The sequence below is a fragment of the Mustela erminea genome, chromosome 18 (assembly GCF_009829155.1).
Source record: "Mustela erminea isolate mMusErm1 chromosome 18, mMusErm1.Pri, whole genome shotgun sequence".
Lineage (NCBI taxonomy): Eukaryota > Metazoa > Chordata > Mammalia > Carnivora > Mustelidae > Mustela > Mustela erminea.
The window spans coordinates 9,450,140-9,469,435 of NC_045631.1; the positions used below are offsets into that span (position 1 = coordinate 9,450,140).

Consider the following 19,296-nt stretch of genomic DNA (forward strand, 5'->3'; position numbering starts at 1 on the left):
TGGGGAAGGAGAATTATTCAGGGAACCTGGAAGTCTAGAAGTTTTGGGAGGGCAGGTACTGTGATGATCTAGGAGTACTAGGTTTACCTGAAAATATGAACTGTTTCTTTGTACTTTTATAGACATGTGTACAATGTGGTATATTTAAATATTTGATTTATTTTATAGCCACTCTATAACCAGCCATCAGATACCAAGGTGTATCATGAGAACATCAAGACGTAAGTATTCATCATCTTTGGAGTTCTTCAGTTAAAGACCATATATTCTATAAAGAGATTGTTTTATGTTATCTGCTGACATATATATAATATAGTGTAGGTGTGTTTTAGATTTGTGTAATTTGCTGTCGTTTTACTATATGTTATCTTCCTCTGGCTTCTTGGGGGTTGGGGTAACAGCTTTGAGTTTCCGAGGCCAAAAAAAAAAAAAATGAAATAAATTATTGCATAAAACTAGCTGGTTTTATGATCTGCTAGTAAAAAAGGTGAATACTTAACATTGAAATGGCTTACCTTGAGGCTTGAATTTTTTGCCTCCTGTTTTGTCTTTTTTTCAGTGGAGTACCTGCAAGGCGCATGATGAAGTAAGATAATGAAGCTTTTTCATTTAAGACTAGTGATGACACCGTCCCCCACCAAGCCACATCTGCCATTGCAAAGTAGAAGTGCCACGGATCATTTTATCATTATTCAAAATCCTATTCTAGGGAAATCCCTTCCATGACTCTTGCTAATGACGGTATTTGTAGACCCTTCTGCCATTTAATGTCCTGGTGCCTTGGAAGCGCTCGGTCACCTCACATGGGTGAGGAGACTGTTCAGAATGTAGTTTGCTTAGCCTTGCTCATCCTAGATACCAGGCCTTTATGGATGCAGAGTTTGGAATAAGAAAATAAGTGAAAAGAAAATCTAATTTCTTGATCTGATTGAAGTAAGAGAGGAAGCTAGATAGGTATCTTTTTTTTTTTTTTTTAATTATCATACTTGGAGAGAATTTAGGTGAATTATTCTTAGTTTGTAACAAAAATGTGATATTTCTACTTTATGTTTTATTAAGAATAATCAGCACATTTAAATTATTGACTAGTATAGTTACTAATGAGCAGATTGCTATTTATATATCATTTTTTTCTTTGAAAAAATTTCTTACTGAGAGTATGTGCAATAGTTGACTACTTTGCAGAACTGGTGGCAAATATAATTTGCATGGTAGTATGCATGAACAAAATTGAAATTTGAATAAGTTTAACTTTTGTTAAATAAGTGGTTTATGATAAAAATCATATATACTTAGAATTTTTCTGTGAGATGCTACTGTGGTCTTGAAAACCCTTAGAAGTAGGTTTAGGCAAAATTCATAAAAAATAATACCTTGTTCTGGAACTGTTTAGCTGTTTTAGCATTTTTTAAAGGGAGAGTAGCAGATAAAATCTAGTTGGCTACTTTTAATGATTCCCCCCTCCCCCCAAAGCTTCAGTTATGTTTGTGTTCTGTCTTTCCCCCCTGATATTAGCTGGAGAGCAGCTCTGTCTGATTTATTTCATGCTGTCTACACTGCCCGACTACAGTGCTTAGCACACTGTCCTGGGATAGGTTACTACTGACTGGCTGACTTCTTAAATCCTAGGAAACATTTTAAGTGATATTTATTGATTATCATTTGCTTTTGAGTAGCACGTAATTAAAGCTAGAGCAAAAGAAATATGTGGTAATGCTTCCACTGTACGTCACCTTGTGAAATAACCATTTACTCAGCTGCATGCATCCGTATGAATCGTGTAGTAGCTCTTTTCTCATCACCGTCATTTGCTTTGTATGAAATAGCAAATATGCCTTTTAATAATTCTTTTCATGTCTTGGCTACTTTTCCATATAGCCAGCTCCTGACTGTCCACGCTAATTTGAGTGGAACCAGTGTCACTGTTAGTCCTGAGTGGCAGATAATCCAAAAAATTACTTCTACTTGCCTTGGCTTTGTATTTATATTTGAATAATCAGCTTGAAATCCTTTCTGGAAGTAGGTGGGGTATAAATATTTATATTTGAACCTGCATGTCATTGTTTTTGAAGGTCACAGTGCTTCAAATTTAAAAAGTATAACCGTTTCATTAAGATATAAGAGAACTCTTCCTGTCTTGTCACATTGCCCTCCATGCCTTCTTAGAGTGGTTTGTGTCATTTCTGTGATGGAAGGAAATCTGTGTAAAAGCAGAAGTCCCCTCTCTTCTCTGTGGGTGCACCTTCTCATAGAAGGGAGGTCAGCACCTTACCTGAGGTAGGGAGGTAACTTTAAAAGCCTTTCCTTCTCGTCTACCTCCCCTCCTCCAGGAATGTACAGAGATGTTTATATCACCAGAGTTCTTAAGAAGAATCATTGACTGTAACTATAACTTGAAAATATTTGCCTTATACTTGAACGTAATAATTGAAAGTGAACTATTTGTATAAAATCTTGCTGTAGAGTGAGAGGAATCTTAGTCCTAATTATTGCAAAAGTCTTATTTTGCAGGGTGAAAAAAATAAGACTAACTTTGATCACATCAGATATTCCTAAGTGATCTTTGCTTGTTTTTCAGTGTCTCTGAAAAAAAAAAAAAAAAGTGAATGCATTATTAAATTATGCTTTTTCTTAATGTCATACAACCATATTTTTCTCTTCTAGAAACCAGGTGATGAGGAAAAAACTCATTTTATTTTTTAAAAGAAGAAATCATGCAAGAAAACAAAGGGTGAGGTCCTATCCTTTAACTGAAATTTGTACAACTTTCCCATTCATGCTCATTTAGGCATTTGCTTTCCCTTTGTTAGTGAGAATGGTTCTTGATTCTGTTTGAGAAAAGGTTGCCGATTTAGGAAGTAACTATAGAGATGACTTAAATATAAATCTAATTCTAGCAGCAATTGACATTTAATATCATTATCAAATTAATTTCTTTGGTCATCTGTGTATAACATTTTCATCTAGCCAAAATAAAGAAAATGGTGAGTAGTTAAAAGGGAACATGAAAGAGAAGTAGGATGATCAACATTTAGTCTCTTAAACCCTCAGACCAGTGTGGGTAAGTTACAGTCATACTGAGTAGACATTACTGTTCTTTCTTATTAGGAACTGGGTCAGCTAAAGTTCACCTTTTTGAACTTCAGATACGTTTTCACATTTATTATATGACTTGCAGTCCAGAAGTTTTGTGGTTCTAATGTTCATGGAAATGAAGTTACAGAAAATATAATGCCAGTATGTTTCTTTTCACAATATGTTTCTGCTAAGTTGAGACAGACTGTTAATTCGTTTAAATTCAGTTGCTTACCAAATAAATGATGTTCCTTAATTCACATGAAAAATGAGCCGTGTGCCTTATAGTTAATGACGTGACAGTTTAATGAATTGTAAAGCTCAAGAGTCAGCGGCTTTTACTTGACACATAACTTCTAATGTAATCTGCCAATCTGGTCCTTCAGATACTGTCCTTAAATTAGTGTGTTTTTGTTTTTGCAAGAAACATACAAAAATTAAAAGAGAAACTACTAAAGCATTTTTTTCTATCCAGTAATTTTGTTATAATTGTGGTAATTTACTGTCTGCTGATGCAAACATAGGAGCATAGACTTTGTTTTCATGCTTCACAGAGTCTTTAGTTATAACGTTTACATGTTCACTGATTTGTTTAATAAATATTTATTGGCTGTTTACTCTGTCCATGTATTGTTCTGCAGAGGTGAGCAAGATAGCCATGTGGTTTTAACTCTTAAAGCATACAGTGTGACTGGCGGCAGATGAGTCACAGGCAGTTACAGTATCGTACTCACATTGTGGGAAGGGACAATACGGATGGCTGTGGGAGCATACAGGAGGGGCAGCTAATGCTCCATGTAAGAGTCGTAGAGGGAAGTTTGCAGGACAACAAGAAACTCTGGAAATCTGCGCAGGCACAGGGAGCCGTTGAAGTGAAGGTCTGGGAGGTGGACAGAGTGTGGCAGGTTGCTGGGAGCATGGCAGAAATGAGGCTGCTGGGGGAAGAGGGCCGATTCGCCCGCAGGAGGTTCACCTACCAGACTTTGGGTTAGATCCCAAAGGCGTCTTTTAAGTGTTTGAACTGAGAAGTGAAATGTTCAGGTTTGTATTTTAAGAGTTTGCTTCTGGCTCCACCATTAAGAAGGCCTGGGAGAGAATAAAGGCCGCCTGGGAGCCAGTTTGGAGGTTCCAACTTTGATGTAGGTATAAGGGATGGTGTTGACCTGGACTGAGGAGCTAGCTAGAGACGGAGAAAGTGAAGGACACAGAAGATACCTGGGAGTTGAGAAGAATGGTTGTCAAGTGTCTGGGGGGCGGCACGGATCGTGAGGAGGATAATACTCTCCTCTCTAGAGCCACTTTCTGGAGGGGACCTATGTTAATGGTTTTTCATGAGTCCTACACCTTTTTCTATCCGTGTGTTGTTGACACGTTCACACTTCTGTGCTCATAAGGGAGGCTTCTCGCCTCTCCATTGAAAAAAATGAGATCATACATTACTCATTTCTCTAAAAGGATTAACTCTTGGTTTCATGTAGTTCACTGCATTTCTTTTTATCATAAAGCACAACCAATTTCTGCTTTTTCCAGACTGTTCAAAAATGTTTAGATAACATTATTTATAATAGCAAAAACCTTCAAGTAGTCCAAGTCTCCAGCAGTAGAGGAACGGTTAAAGCATGAGTATTTTCTTTGACACATGGGAAGGAAAACACCAAAATGTCAATATGATTGCCGTTGGGTTTTTGGGATTATGAACTATTCACATGTTTCTATCACTTATTTTCCATTTTTTTTGACAATGAAGACATACATTGTTATCAGGAAAATAATAAAAGTAGCTGGGCAGCTACTAGTAGGGCTTATTAATTAAATAATTTTGTTAGTCTTAACATTAACTTAAAAAAATCTAGCCAAAATATGCTCTATGCTGATCTTTGTAGGAAACAGGGCTCTTTTCTCTCTCGTCTTTCAGATCAAGGATGTTTCATTCACAGTTGAGTCCTAGGCCAAATGTACTTCTGACTTAGCCTTAAGAAGTAGCATTTACTGTAAAGTATTAGGTTTGTCAGAATGACAGAGTTTAGTTTAATTATTAATTTGCTACGGGTATTTAATAGGAACAAAAAATCTGCCAGCGTTATGATCAGCTCATGGAGGCATGGGAGAAAAAAGTGGACAGAATAGAAAATAACCCCCGGAGGAAAGCTAAAGAAAGCAAAACAAGGGAGTACTATGAAAAGCAGTTTCCAGAAATTCGAAAACAGAGAGAACAACAAGAAAGATTTCAGCGGTAAGTAGTTTGATGTTTAATGGCTGCGCTCTTCTGGCTAATGGCTATGCTTTCTCCTCGACAACAGATTCCCATTCCTGCTCTCTCACGGTGTTAATGGTTACCTGAATCAGATCTTAAGAAAGTTCATAAAGAACTTTTCATTTTGAATATAAAATTTCATTACCAGCTGGCAAAGATTACATCTTGGTGAATTTAGTATTTGTTTTTTATTCTTAAAATAATGCTGCTCAATCTAAATTTAAGTGAATATTTTGAAAGTAATTCTTCTGTTCTTGAAAATACCTATTCCTTTAGAAATGGCAGTTAAAAAGAGTAGACTTGAATATTTCTTAGTTCTTCATTACCTGCCAACATGACCGAAGAGTATTATATATGGATGGCAAATTAAGAAATTCTTTGATATTGGTTGATAGTTTCGGATTTGTTTCTACTTTAGAGAGCAAGTATTTTATAAAATTAAAAGCTTTAGATTTCGGGGGGTGGGAGGTTGGGGGAACAAGGTGGTGGGTATTAGGGAGGGCACATATTGCATGGAGTACTGGGTGTGGTGCAAAAACAATGAATACTGTTATGCTGAAAAGAAATTAAAAAAAAAAAACTTAAAAAAAAAAAAAGGCTTTAGATTTGTTCTCCAGTATTTCTTGTAAGAGTATATATAAGCTTTAGTTCTTTAATCACGATTAAGTTTTTATGAGGGATGATGGTTGTTTTCTTTTCCCCTCCCTGTAAAAAGTACTTGATGTATTTTTCCAAGTCTGTTCCTCTGCTGTAGAAAGCAAAGACTGCTATTTGAAATGGAAATGTCATCAATACCTGTGGTTTTCTGGAAGTTTCCCATAAGTTGTTCTACCATTTGAACTTGGACATGTAACCTTTAAATTTTAATCTCAATATTTTTTTTAAAAGATTTTTATTTATTTATTTGACTGACAGATCACAAGCAGGCAGAGAGAGAGGTGGGGAAGCAGGCTCCCTGCTAAGCAGAGAGCCTGATGTGACCGATGTGGGGCTTGATCCCTGGACCCTGGGATTATGACCTGAGCCGAAGGCAGAGGCTTTAACCCACTGAGCCACCCAGGCACCCCTTAATCTCAATATTTTAATCATTCTTCTATAGAATCCTAATCTTCGGGCATATTACTTAAAAGTGGTATCTCAGTAGCATTAGTTCTCTGACTTCTAGTTGGTTAAAAAAGTCCCATTCAGAGGAGTAATGCATATAAAAGTAACTTAATTAGTGTTATAATTTCTTTCTTATTTTTAGAGTTGGGCAGAGGGGAGCTGGTCTTTCAGCCACCATTGCTAGGAGTGAGCATGAGATTTCTGAAATTATTGATGGGCTCTCTGAGCAGGAGGTAAGGAAATTAATTGACTTAGCTTTTTAAATTCATTGATTATTCAGGCATTTTTACCCTCATACCCCAGGAACTAAGGGCTTATTTGTCCATAAATGAGGGAACATTAATAGAGTTTGGACTGTTCCAGAGACCAGCCAACCACTGAAAGTGTTACAGCAGGCAGTCCTGTGATCAGATTGGCATTTTACATAGATGGCTTTAGCAGGAGGGAGGCCTGGAGGAGAGGTGAGGGCGCTGTTAACATGAAAACAAGACCTGAATCAGGGTGTCAGTGGCAGGGATGTGTAGGAGCAGACTGCCCAGAGAGATTCATCTGAAGTGGACCTGAGGTGCTGGTGGGTTCCCCAAAGTGTGCCCTCCAGCCACAGAAGCCTGGGAGACAGAGATGATAAGGCATTGATAAATCTGTGCTGAGTAAGGATAAATTTCAGTCCCTGTCATGAGTCTTTTGAGCTGTGTTCAAACCGTCTCTAAAGGTTGGTCCTGTTTAATTAGTTGTTCTGGTTTTGATTTTATATACTGGTTTTTTAAAAGCCTCATCTTTGGTGTCAACTATACTTCAGCTTAAAAATAAATAAATAAATAAATAAATAAAACAACCCCAGAAAACCTCATCTCTGAATTCTGAAGGTCTTGCTTATTTGAATGTGGTGGTCTCCTTAAGTACTGATCAAAGACAGTTATTAAATTGCTATATATTTTAAAACTTGTGGTCATAAACAAACATATACCAAAAAGCTGGTGGTCATAATCCCTGCAGTGATGACTAAATCTGCGTTAAAGTTTTTTGCTTGCTTTTCGACTGGTTCCATTAGGGCAGATCTGTCAGCACCCAAAACTGGGACAAGTTGAGGTGACTAAGGCTCAGGTGTCTGCCCCAAATCATGCTTTGGTGTTCAGACTGACTGAGAGTATCCTATAAAATTTGACACTTTGTAAAGACTTGACTGTAAGGCAGTATCCACTTCTATGAGGAAAGGTTTTAGGAAAAAACCTCGCTTTGTACTGAGGTCAATACGTGTATTTTTGGTGAGTTTTTTCATAGAAATGTGTGCTTGTGAACTTATTAAATTACAGTTCGGGGAAAAACCGACTGTAGAGATGTAACAAAGCTTTAGTTGAAATTTTAAGGATAATAATCTTCAATTTTCAGTGAAAAGATTATGTAAGATTAGCAAGAAGTATTCAACACGTCGAGTTTAATTTAAAATCACTGTCCTTAAGATTTGGACACCTGTTTATTTTTTTTTTTCTATTTATTGGTCTCCAAAATGACATTAAGATTTATTCTCTGAAATGATCTTAAGACTCTTAAAAATGACACTGTGTTAATGTAATTAAATGTTTCATAAGATCCTTACTTCAGTGAACTTGGCATTTCTTTGTGTCCTTTAGGTCTAAAATATTACTATCTGAAGTATCTACTTCTTTTAAGTAAAGAACTCTTCTCAAATTGTAGTAGTGGGATATAAAAATGTAACGTATATCCTCTGCCTGTATGATTCATTTAATGAGTATTTATTAGATATATGAGTAATTAGCGCATGTTAGATGTTACAGTACATGCTGCTGTTGACACATGGAACTACACATGTGGTTTTTCTGGCGTATATTAGGATAGCTATAGCCCTCTTTAAATTTTATTCTTTGTAAATTATGTTTACTTTCTTTCGCAGAATAATGAGAAACAAATGCGGCAGCTCTCTGTGATCCCGCCTATGATGTTTGATGCAGAACAGAGACGGGTCAAGTTCATTAACATGAATGGCCTCATGGAAGACCCTATGAAAGTTTATAAAGATAGGCAGTTTATGAATGTTTGGACTGACCATGAGAAGGAGATCTTTAAGGACAAGTAATTTAAACTTTAAATCATTTTCTCATACAAGTTTACATAAATTCTTGAGAAGTATTTGGCATTCACCAGCAAATTTTTTGTTTTAAAGATTTTTAATTTTTTATTTGACAGACAGGGATCACAACTAGACAGAGAGGCAGGCAGAGAGAGAGGGGGAAGCAGGCTTCCCGCCGAGCAGAGAAGCCTGATGCGGGGCTCGATTCCAGGACGCTGGGATCATGACCTGAGCCGAAGGCAGAGGCTTTAACCCACTGAGCCACCCAGGCGCTCTGGCATTCACTAGTAAATTGAACAATTTCCCCCAAACTTTGGCCCTTTTTGGCATTTGTATGGATACTCTGGAAGGTAGAGAATATAGATTTGCTGTAACCTTCCCCTAAGTTTATACATGGGAGCCTAAGTCACAGATGAGAACTGGGGTTATGGAGTCAGGTTAAGCATGGTATTCAAATTTGGGTTGTGTCTCAGTCACCTGGGGGTACATTTTAAAAGTACAGATTTCTGTGCTCTGCTGTAGACAAGTGTCTTTGGTTCCTGGTGGATCGTACCCAGAAATCTGGGCCCTTGAAAGACTCCAGTGATTCTGTAGTTGTTCCTCAAGCTGGCAGTTAGGGATCATTGGGAGGTGATCTGTACTCATAGTTCTGTTCCTGAGCACTGCCCACCCCTTTTTAAATTGTTAAAATGTTTGTGTGTATGTGTTGTTGTTGTTGTTGTTTTTTCCTTTGTTTAAACTCAGGTTTATCCAGCATCCAAAAAACTTTGGGCTAATTGCATCGTACTTGGAAAGGAAGGTAAGAAATGGTTTACATTGAGAATGTTTATAGGTTTGTGATGTTCACTTCTTTAAACTTTTTGTGCTCTAATACACAGAGGTAGTTACAGAGAACTGATTTTTATAGAGGGCTTGATACAGAAAAGATTCTTAGGTGGCTAATATAGTGATATTTATAATTAATAAATCATAAGCACAGTCTAATTTTCACAGTTAACAAAAGACTACTTGATACTGTAGTTCCCTAAAAACACATAGATTACAATGCTTTTTCAACTTTCATTGAATTTTTGATTAAAATATCAGAACCCTGATTTTCCCTGATTTTTTTTCCCACAGTATATTGGATATAGTGTTTCTGAGCAACATACTTAAAAAAGAGACATTTTGAATATTTGCAGATATGCAACAAGAAAGAGAATTTAGTTACTGCCTAATAAGGAGGTGCTTGAATGTCTCTGATAGTTCCTGGTATCTTTTCATAATTTGGATTAGGAACACGGAAATTGTCCATTAAAATAATATATATATTTTTAGAGCCTAGCTATCCCTTAAAATGCAGGCCATGTGTTGCTCTTTAATTTAGACCTTGAGAATACCAGAGGTTTCCCTTAAAAGTGTTGCTTGATTTAAAAAAATGTTACTTCTTTGGCTCCTCAAAAATAATTTATTTTCCTTATAGAGTGTTCCTGATTGTGTTTTATATTACTACTTAACCAAGAAAAATGAGAATTATAAAGCCCTAGTAAGAAGGAATTACGGAAAACGCAGAGGAAGAAACCAGGTGGGTTTCATTACTGTGCGGAAGGTGTTTCAGGGTGGAGACAGGGAGAACAAAAAGGGTATAACCAGGGCCTTGTATTTAATCATGTGTATTTTAGGGATTGACATTTCATTAAATAATGTGAATGTTATGAACATGTTATTATTTTGAAATTAATATATATTTAATGTGTGACATCATCTATTGTGAATGTGCTGTAAGTTTCTAGTATGACAAAACCAATGAGAGACGTTCTGTACTTCCATGTTATCTAAATTGTGCCTGTCACTGTGAGTAGCGATAATGTAAGAATGGGACCCGTGACACTTCATTTCATGCACCGTCTTTACCAGTCCTTTTGTCTGAGGAAGGGGACAGGTAGAACCCATGAGAAGGACAGAGAAATGTAGTGTGGTAATGAGTGTAGAGGCTAGTTTACCCAAATACTGGGGGCCTCATTTTGTTTCAGAGTAACTTCATTTCTGGAGTTTAGAAACTTTTTACTCTGGAAAAACACTTGACCTTAAAAGACCGTGTTTAATGCAGTGCAGCGTACGTTTTCGCAGTTGCAGTTCAGTACTTTAAAAACTGTTTTCCCCCAAATAACTGATCAGCAGCTGTCACAGCTCCCTCGTGCTTTACCGGTGTGGCTGCTGGGGCGATGTGATGGCCGTTGCTCTCCCTGTCCAGGTTCATCTTGGGACTTGGAATCGCGCGTGTGAACTTGCACCGCTGCTGACTGCCGACCCGCCTTTGTAAATCCTCCTGGTCTCCCCGCACAACCACCCTTTCTTTGCTGAGCCACCCCGCTCACCAGATACAGGCTGACCCAGTGCCGTCATTATCCGTAGCCATGACCTTTTTGTGTTTCCCGGGTCATTGTTTCCTGCAGGATACTGCTGCCTCACGGGATGTGATTACATATTCTTTGGAAACGGTATTTCTGGTCAAAGTGCAGGGAGCGTTTCATAAGCCAGCTGTGTGAAATGCTGCTAGAGGTTGAGTAAGCTGAGGTGCCCTGGGTGTGCATTTTCAGTGGATTGGTGAGGGGTCGAGAAGTAAAGTTGCAGTGAGCAGAAGGGGGTGTGGAAGGCGAGGGAGTGGTAGTAGTACAGGTGTGCCCTTGTCTGTAAGGTTTGCTTACAAAGGAGAATAGAGAGATGGGCAGGGGGCTGACGAGGATGGGGAGGGAGGAAAAGAGCGCGCCTGGATGCTGATGGGACTGATGTTGTGGATGCTTGTGAAGCTCCGTGAAGAGTTCCTGCCCAATGGGGAGCAAATCAGATGTTGTCAGTGGGGCGGGAAGCACTGTTCCATCAAAGGTGCTGGGGCTTCCCACAGAGAAAGTGGAATCAAGCTCTTCTAGCTAGAGATGCCAGAGCCCATCTGTGTTTTAAACGAGTTTCAGCTACAGATTTTTAACAACAGCTTTGTTCCTTATTACCAGCTAGTATTTATAACTTTAATTGAACTTAGTTTTTAGAAGTTACGTATTTTGTAATTATAAGTTGTTTAAATTTTTTCAATCCCTGATAATGTAAGGGAATAATTTGATATTATATCTTAACATTTGCAGGATTAGCAGTCTGTTGCTTGTGATGATAGAGGAGAAAGCTGTATCAGGAAATTATGTGTGTGGGGAAATGCCTCTGTTACTCTGAAACATTGGTTTTCTCTCCTAAGGTTACCTGGGACACCATCTCACTGTTCTCTGTGGCACACTCGTTCTTGTTAAGTTCCAGCCATATTAAGAGTTTTCTTCTGCACATTCTGGTTCTGTGTGCTCACATCTGTGTCACATCCCAGAGTGCATTTAACGGAACTGAGATTGTCCATATGTGCTCTCATCTTGACCTGAACCTTAGTATGTCTGCCCCCAAGTTGGCTCAGGTTGGGGTTGGTCAGCCTTTCCGTCAGTCTAGTCATTCCCATGTTAGCTTTTACGTTATTACCGTGAACATTGTTTCTCTAGTTGTATATTTCTCTGATTGTTTCATTGGGAATTCGGGAGAGGAGAGGATTGAATGATGGAAATGCAGCATGGTCTTAGACCGGAATAATCTTACCTGTTTCTTAATTGTTTGTGTACTTCATTCTGTTTGTGTCAAAATAGATGGACAGGTTTTCTGAAATTAGGTGGTATTAGTTTAGGGGCTTGCTTATATAGGACTGAATGACATTAGAGCTGATATCATATGAGAGGAGGAGCCACTGCACTTTTGAGCAGAATAGTATCAGATTGTAGTTGTGACAGGGTCATTCTGCCTTCTCTGTTGAGACTAGATTGTAAGGGAGACCAGTTAGGAGGTTACGTTGATCCTCCCAGTGGCTTGGACTGGACTCTAGAGGGGGCGGTGTTGAAAACCTGTCCATGTCTGGATGTATCTTTGGACGTAAGGTAAAGAGGTTTTTTACTGATGGATTGATGGTGGGGGGGATTCAAGGACAGTTATCCAAGATAACCCTGAGTTTTGGCTTGTGGGGTTGCCATTTACTGTGTAGGCATGACTGAAGGGGTAGCAGATTTGGGGGGCAAAGTTGGGACATGCTGAATTTTAGATACATATGTCCAAGTGGGGATGTAAAGGGGGCAGTTGTAAGTAGAAGCCTGGAGTTTGGGAAACAGATCTGGGTTGGGAATGTACAATTTGCTGTATGGAAAAAGTTTAGAAAGATTTCTTCTTCTTCTTCTTCTTCTTCTTTTTTTTTTTTTTTTAAGTTACAAGTTAAGAACTTTTAAATTGGTCTTCTTTTTTTTTTTTTTTTCTAGTTACAAGTTAAGAACTTTTAAATTGGTGTGTCTTCATTTTACTCTGGTAGATAATAGAGATTCAACTAATTTGAAAGTCACTTTACTGCTCTATTATCCAGTCAAGTTGGAATCAGTAGGAATTATCTTAGGTAATCCCAGAACGATTAGGGCAAATTTATTATAAGACTCTGTAGAGTTCTGCTGAAGTTTATCCTTTCTGTTTTTATTTGATTGCTTCACCCTCCTCCCCTCCCGACTCTTACCATAGGAAGTCATTGTAATTCAGCCCTGAATGTGTTGTGTGCTGTTTGCCCAGAGAGATTCCAAGCTTGAGAGGTTGGATTTTTAACCTGGTATGGCTATAGGGAATCTTGCATATTATTTCCTCTGAAAGGGAGTTTAATCTGAGACTCATAGGGGAAATGAGACAGATAATCATATTTTTGTTAGACTTGTGTTCAGACATTATTGTTGGCAAAAGTTTTAACTCAGAATTCTGTTAGGTACTGTTGAAACCATTTCACAGTTCAACTTACTAGCATGCCATGATGGGAGTGAATGTGGTTCTTCATTAAGTTTTAGTTGAAGCTGTGAATATATATCAAAGATCAGAAGCCAATCCTCAGTGTTACTCTGTGGGATCTAGAATTATAAGTAACATGCCAAGTAGTAATTTGATTCTGTGTGTAGCATTTTTTGTTGGAGGTAGGAATTTCTTCTTACCTTCCAGCAGAAACTCTCATCTAATAAGTCTGTCACTGTGTAGCTAGAATTACTGTGGTACCTGCTGGTGACCAGCAGCAAAGCAAGTCATTGTTTAGAAGCCACATTCTTCGTTTCCAAATACTTGATTACCTTTCACAAGAATTTGTACTCTTCCTTCATTCTGACAACATCTTCCTCTTTAAATATGTCAGCAGGTTTTTATTCCCCAAGGACATTGAGAAAGCATATACTTATGTAAATGTAGTAATGTTTGAAGTTAGGAAAGTTTTTGACTGAGTTGTTAGACAATAGTTAGGCTGTTTTAGGCAGGTTTAAAAAGTTGGGTGTAAGAGAAAGAGCTTTAGATCCAAAAAAGCTCTCTCTATATCCATGTAACCCTAGACGTTTCCCTTCACTTTTTGAGCCTTGGCTTCCACATCTGTGAGCATGGAAGCAATAATACTTACCTTGCAGGGTTAACATAAGAACTAGTTGTGTGTGTGACATCCCTAGAGTGTGCTATCGGGGACAACTGGAGTGCCCAATAAATGGTAGCGACTGTAGCCTTTGTTGCCTTCATGATGGTGTGTTGTGATTGACAGCTTTTACTCTTCAGGAAACTAGTTTCAAATTCGGTTGGTTTAAAGGCATTAGTTTTAAAATAAATAAATATATATACATATACATATATGTGTATACACACACACACACACACACACACACACATATTTTAGATTTTGTTAATTTATTTGACAGAGAGAGAGATCATCAGTAGGCAGAGAGAGAGAGGAGGAGGAAGCAGGCTTCCTTCTGAGCAGAGAGAGTCTGATGCGGGGCTCCATCCCAGGACCCTGAGATCATGACTTAAGCTGAAGGCAGAGGCTTAACCCACTGAGCCACCCAGGCGCCCTTAAATATATTTTGATAAGATATTTTCTGTTTACTGACTGAGACACTTACAAAACTCAATGGTTAGGGGCCCGTGGGTGGCTCAGTCAGTTAAGTGTCTGCCTTCAGCTCAGGTTGTGATCCCAGGGTCCTAGGATTGAGCCCCGCATCGGGCTCTCTGCTCGGCGGGGAGCCTGCTTCTTCTCCCTTTCCCTCTGTTTACTCTGCTCGTGCTCGCTTGCTCTCTGTCTCTGTTAGATAAATAAATAAAATGTTAAGAAAAAGACTTAAGTGGCTAAAGGAGGACCTCATTCTTTCTGTCTCTTGAATGTTTTCAGTTCTCTAGATGCTTGCTCTTAAATTTAGTTATTTCATTTCTTGGCAACTTAATCATCTACTGAGTGGGAAGTTGTTTATCTGTTTTCTGAAGACTCGGGCATGTTAATAAACACACATAGGGTATATATAAGTGTTAGGTATTCAGTCAGATATAGTAGAATAAATCTCAGCATAAACTGTCTCTGATCTTGTTACAGAGGAGTCTGTTGAAATTTCCTTGTTCTTCTTTTATCGTTATAAAGTACATAAAAATGGGCACCTGAGTAGTTCAGTCAGTTGGGCTTCTGCCTTCAGCTGGGGTCATGATCCCACGGCCCTGAGATGGAGTCCTGCATCTGGCTCCTTGCTTAGCCTGGAGTCTGCTTCTCCCTCTGCTGCTCCCCCTGCTTGTGCACTCTCTCTGTCAAATATATAAATGAAAAGATTTCTTAAAAGATTTCTAAAAAAAAAATACATAAAACTTTTTGTTTAGTTTTTTTTTTTTTTAATTTGGATTTTGATTTTGTTTTCTAATGCCCTCCAACATTTACAGCGCAGTTTGTTGTGTGGCAGACAGGTTTTGTGTTGTGAGATCCTCCCTGACAAAATAAAACCTTCTTTAATTGACCAAAAAGTACTAGGCTTAACGAGGGAGAAACCTGGACAGGAAGCTGTTGGGATGCCTCTGTCTGTCAGGGGACCTTCAGATGACTTTGCTTTTGACACTGTAAACTTGTCCTCCAGCTCCCCTACTAAAGGGTGTGAGGGCTGTGACTTAGAACCTCTGTCCCAGAGCGTGGGGTTTGGCACTTCCTTTACAGATTTGCATGAAACAGAAGTAGTTGCAATCACTTCCTGTGAACATCGGAGGTTACTCCTTGGGCTCTTTATCGCCGAGAGCAGGTGTGGCCGAGGCTCTCAGTGCCTGTCAGCTGAAGGGAGACAGATGCTGGTTGCACACTCCGGCCCGCCTGGCTCTCCCTCTCCACCCACTGCTGCCTAGTCAGTGTGGATGGATTCTGCTTTGACGGGGGTTGTGCTCTGCAGCTGTCACACACTTGCAGAGACTATCCAGCAACTCCGCACCTTCTGCAGAATTGGGGGTTGTGCTCCAGAAGACATCCTGCCCCCGTCTTCCCATTGCCTGGTTGAAACAGGTGCTACCTTGCTTCTGGGTCCCTCACACTAGGAAAGGGGGAGTAAAGTCAGCTGCTGGCTGCATTTCAGACAGCAGGGAACGTGTGGGATCGCTTAGTTTCTTCAGAACACTGGTTGGCATTAGAAATAGAAACGTATTAAGGAAGCAAGTTATATGTATCATCTAAGTCTAAGAGAACAGTGAAGTTCTTTACTCCTTTTCTGCCGAGTTGATACCTCGCTGTCATTTCTGAGGGCTATAAACCACTTTCTGGGTTAAGAGCCTACTCGCCAGGCAAAGGGCAGAGTTTATCGCTAGTGTGCCATCCACTTTGTTCATAATGACTAATGGATGCTACTTTTGTAGCAGGTGAGTGGTTGGCGATTATTAGCATTTGAAACCAGCCTTGTGACCACTATGGTGTCCTAGGGAGTCAGTCAAAGGTGAGAAAAACATTCCCATTTGTAAAGCAGGCCTAGTCGTGGTTGGAAAGTACACATTTGAAAGTTTTCCTGATTTTTAAATTTTTGTCTAGTAATAGCAAACACTCAAAGGAAAAGGGAACTGGCAATTACCAGAGTGAGAAATTGGGGAAGTCAGGTCAAGCAAGTGAGGGAACCATGGTATTGAGACAATTTAGTGAGGGGTTAGAGAGGAAGATAGATAGAGCTCTTCCTCATGGGCTGTGAAGTTTCATAGAATAAAGGGACCAAGGGTCATGATGGGGACAAATAGCAAGATCAGCAACAATGAAAATGTGGGGTAGGTGGGGCATGAGTGGTGGTTTAGAGATTTTCTGATTTCAAGATCTTGGAGGTAGAGCAGTGCCCACCAGTGATGGCAATTATGACTTCACCTTAGGAGAGTTTAATGAGCATGACCTCAAGAGTATTTCAGTTGTAGGATATTACATTGCTAGAAAAAGCATTGAGGTACATTTTAACGTTGGAAGAATAGGGGCACCTGGGTGGCTCAGTGGGTTAAAACCTCTGCCTTCGGCTCAGGTCATCATCCCAGGGTCCTGGGATTGAGCCCCACATGAGGCTCTCTGCTTGTTGGGGGGCCTGCTTCCTCCTTTGTCTCTCTCTCTCTCTCTCTCTGCCTGCCTCTCTGCCTACTTGTGATCTCTGTCAAATAAATAAATTAAAAAAAATAAAGTTGGAAGAATAATGGCAAGGCATAATGAGCCATGTGATAAAATCATCTGTGTGTTCTTTAGGAGTATTTAAGAAGTCAATCCATAATACCAAAACAGGAAAAAAAGGCATCATAGGTAGATTCTGTGAAATTTTTAAAAAGGAGGTATTTTTAAAAATACTGCAGTTCAGCAATGTTTTGGAAGTGGCAGTTGGGAGCAAGAAGGATACGGATTCTTATTTAGTTCTTGTGGATTTGAGGAAGTCATGATACGGGACCTCTTGGAGAGGCCAATAAGGTCTTTGTTATCTTAAGAAAAAAAACCCAGATTTAGCCAGTAGGTGAAGGACTTTGAGATGGTATTAAGAATTAAGGGAAATTGTAACTCGAATTAATGAGTACTTTTGTGTTGTCTGGTGACAGAACAGATAAGAGGACAGGCATTTATTAGGAGGCAGATTGATGTTGGCTGGGTCGGAATGAAAGATTGAGGTGGGAGGGCCAAATTTTTCAGAGAAGTGGGATAAAGGAACTTGGTTCTGGCTGTATCCGGCACACGCAGAGGCATCTGTGGTCCAGTTGTCTCCCAGGAACTTGGGATACTTAGAGGAGTAAGACTGGGTCCTTGTCCTTGAGGAGATTGTAACGCAGGGAGCCAGACAGACCCTGGTAACCCAGGGATGCACCACCCTGGCTAAGTGCCGCAGGCAGGTGTGGGCCATGCAGGTGGCAAGGTAGGGAGACCGGGCCTGGAGCTTCTCTGTGGAAATCAAGAAATGCCTCACAGGATGTAGGCTTTTGAACTGAATTTCAGAGGCTGTGTCAGAGTTTACTAGGCAAGGAGGGGTGGAAAGAGTGTTCCAGGCAAAGACATGAAATGCTGTGTGTGTATAGGTGAGTCCAGAGCAGCAACCAGTGTAGGAAAGGTGGGGGGTTGGAAGACATACAAACGGACGGGGGGCTGTGTGCGCCAATGCCGAGGGGCAGTTCCATCCTACTTAGCTTAGATGGTCTTGATTTCTGCGTTGAATAAACAGAATGCTGGCACAGAGTTGATTTCACTTGTTTTCCTGTAGAATCCCAATTTTAGCAAAGATAAAAGGGTCCCATAATCGTATTCTCTTCTTGTCTTTGTTCGTATTTTTAATTACAGAGTTGTAATTCTAGCTTAGAAATATTTGAGTGTTTCACTTCTTTTCACTCTGTTATCTCCTTACTGTTTTTGCAAATTACTTTAGTCTTGATGATGACCGTAGCCATTCTACTATTCCATCAAGTGAATGTTTGCGCAGAAGACTAAAAGCGTAAAGTTGTTCCTGTAGTATCATCTATAGTGATGAAAAGGTTGGAAGTATATTAGGTATCTAATTCTCAGGGAATGGTTTGTTAAATTATAGGTTATCAAATTTTAAGGTAGAATTAAAATGCTTGAGTGACAGATTAGATGTGGGAGTTTACAGAAACAGAGAGAACCAACCTCAGACTTCAGGTTTCTAAGTGGAATCTTAACACTCTTGCCTCTCTGATGGGTCCAGACATTAGGAACATCTGTGTGTGTGTGTGTGCGTGTGTGTGTGCTTTTAAGCAGTATCTATGGAATATATTAAAGAGTGTTAGACTGATTTTTAATATGTTACCCCTAATTATATTGTAAGTGATCAATAAGTTAATTGCTTATAAATTTTTGTGCAAAGGAATTTATTGTAATTTGTCATCATAATTTGAGTTGTTTCTTTTAATGTTGAATTTGACAAATGATGATTCATTCTAGCAGCAAATTGCCCGACCCTCACAAGAAGAAAAAGTAGAGGAAAAAGAAGAAGATAAAGCAGAAAAAACAGAAAAAAAAGAAGAGGAAAAGAAAGATGAAGAAGAAAAAGATGAAAAGGAGGACTCCAAGTAAGTTAAATGATTAGATACTAGTTTTATTTTAAAATCATGGACCTATTGACTATCTTGAAGGTAAAAATTTTAGATAAACAAATGAATTAGATGTGCGCTTTGATCATCTAATGTGCTTTGACCTAATTAAAGAACAGGATATTCTGGTAAGTGCAACTTTTGGCTTAATGGACTTATTTGCCAGACATGAGACATATTTTTCAGAAGGGATGAGCTATAGTAATGTACACTCATCAGAGATATATTGAATATAATTTAATTTTTGACTTGGAAGGTACCTCAGGATCTTTTTTTTTCACCTTTGATACTTAACACTCATGTAAAAATGCTGATAAATGGTTTTCTTTTCTATAATACCTTATATTACAGTTTCATGGGTTTTATTTATTGT

General features: G+C 39.0%; 1 protein-coding gene across 20 annotated transcripts in view; it reads left to right on the forward strand.

Moving 5' to 3' along the window:
• NCOR1 (nuclear receptor corepressor 1) overlaps positions 1-19,296 on the forward strand; it is a 154,621-nt gene that overhangs the window by 63,713 nt on the left and 71,612 nt on the right. For 13 of the 20 annotated variants that reach the window (XM_032319728.1, XM_032319729.1, XM_032319743.1 and 10 more), the window contains 9 exons: positions 169-221; positions 560-586; positions 2,665-2,731; positions 5,136-5,308; positions 6,576-6,666; positions 8,346-8,524; positions 9,267-9,321; positions 9,985-10,086; positions 18,775-18,902. In XM_032319728.1, the coding sequence (XP_032175619.1) occupies positions 169-221; positions 560-586; positions 2,665-2,731; positions 5,136-5,308; positions 6,576-6,666; positions 8,346-8,524; positions 9,267-9,321; positions 9,985-10,086; positions 18,775-18,902 (875 nt within the window). The remainder of the gene's footprint in view (positions 1-168; positions 222-559; positions 587-2,664; positions 2,732-5,135; positions 5,309-6,575; positions 6,667-8,345; positions 8,525-9,266; positions 9,322-9,984; positions 10,087-18,774; positions 18,903-19,296) is intronic. The other 7 variants (XM_032319736.1, XM_032319740.1, XM_032319745.1 and 4 more) reach the window with 3 other exon arrangements.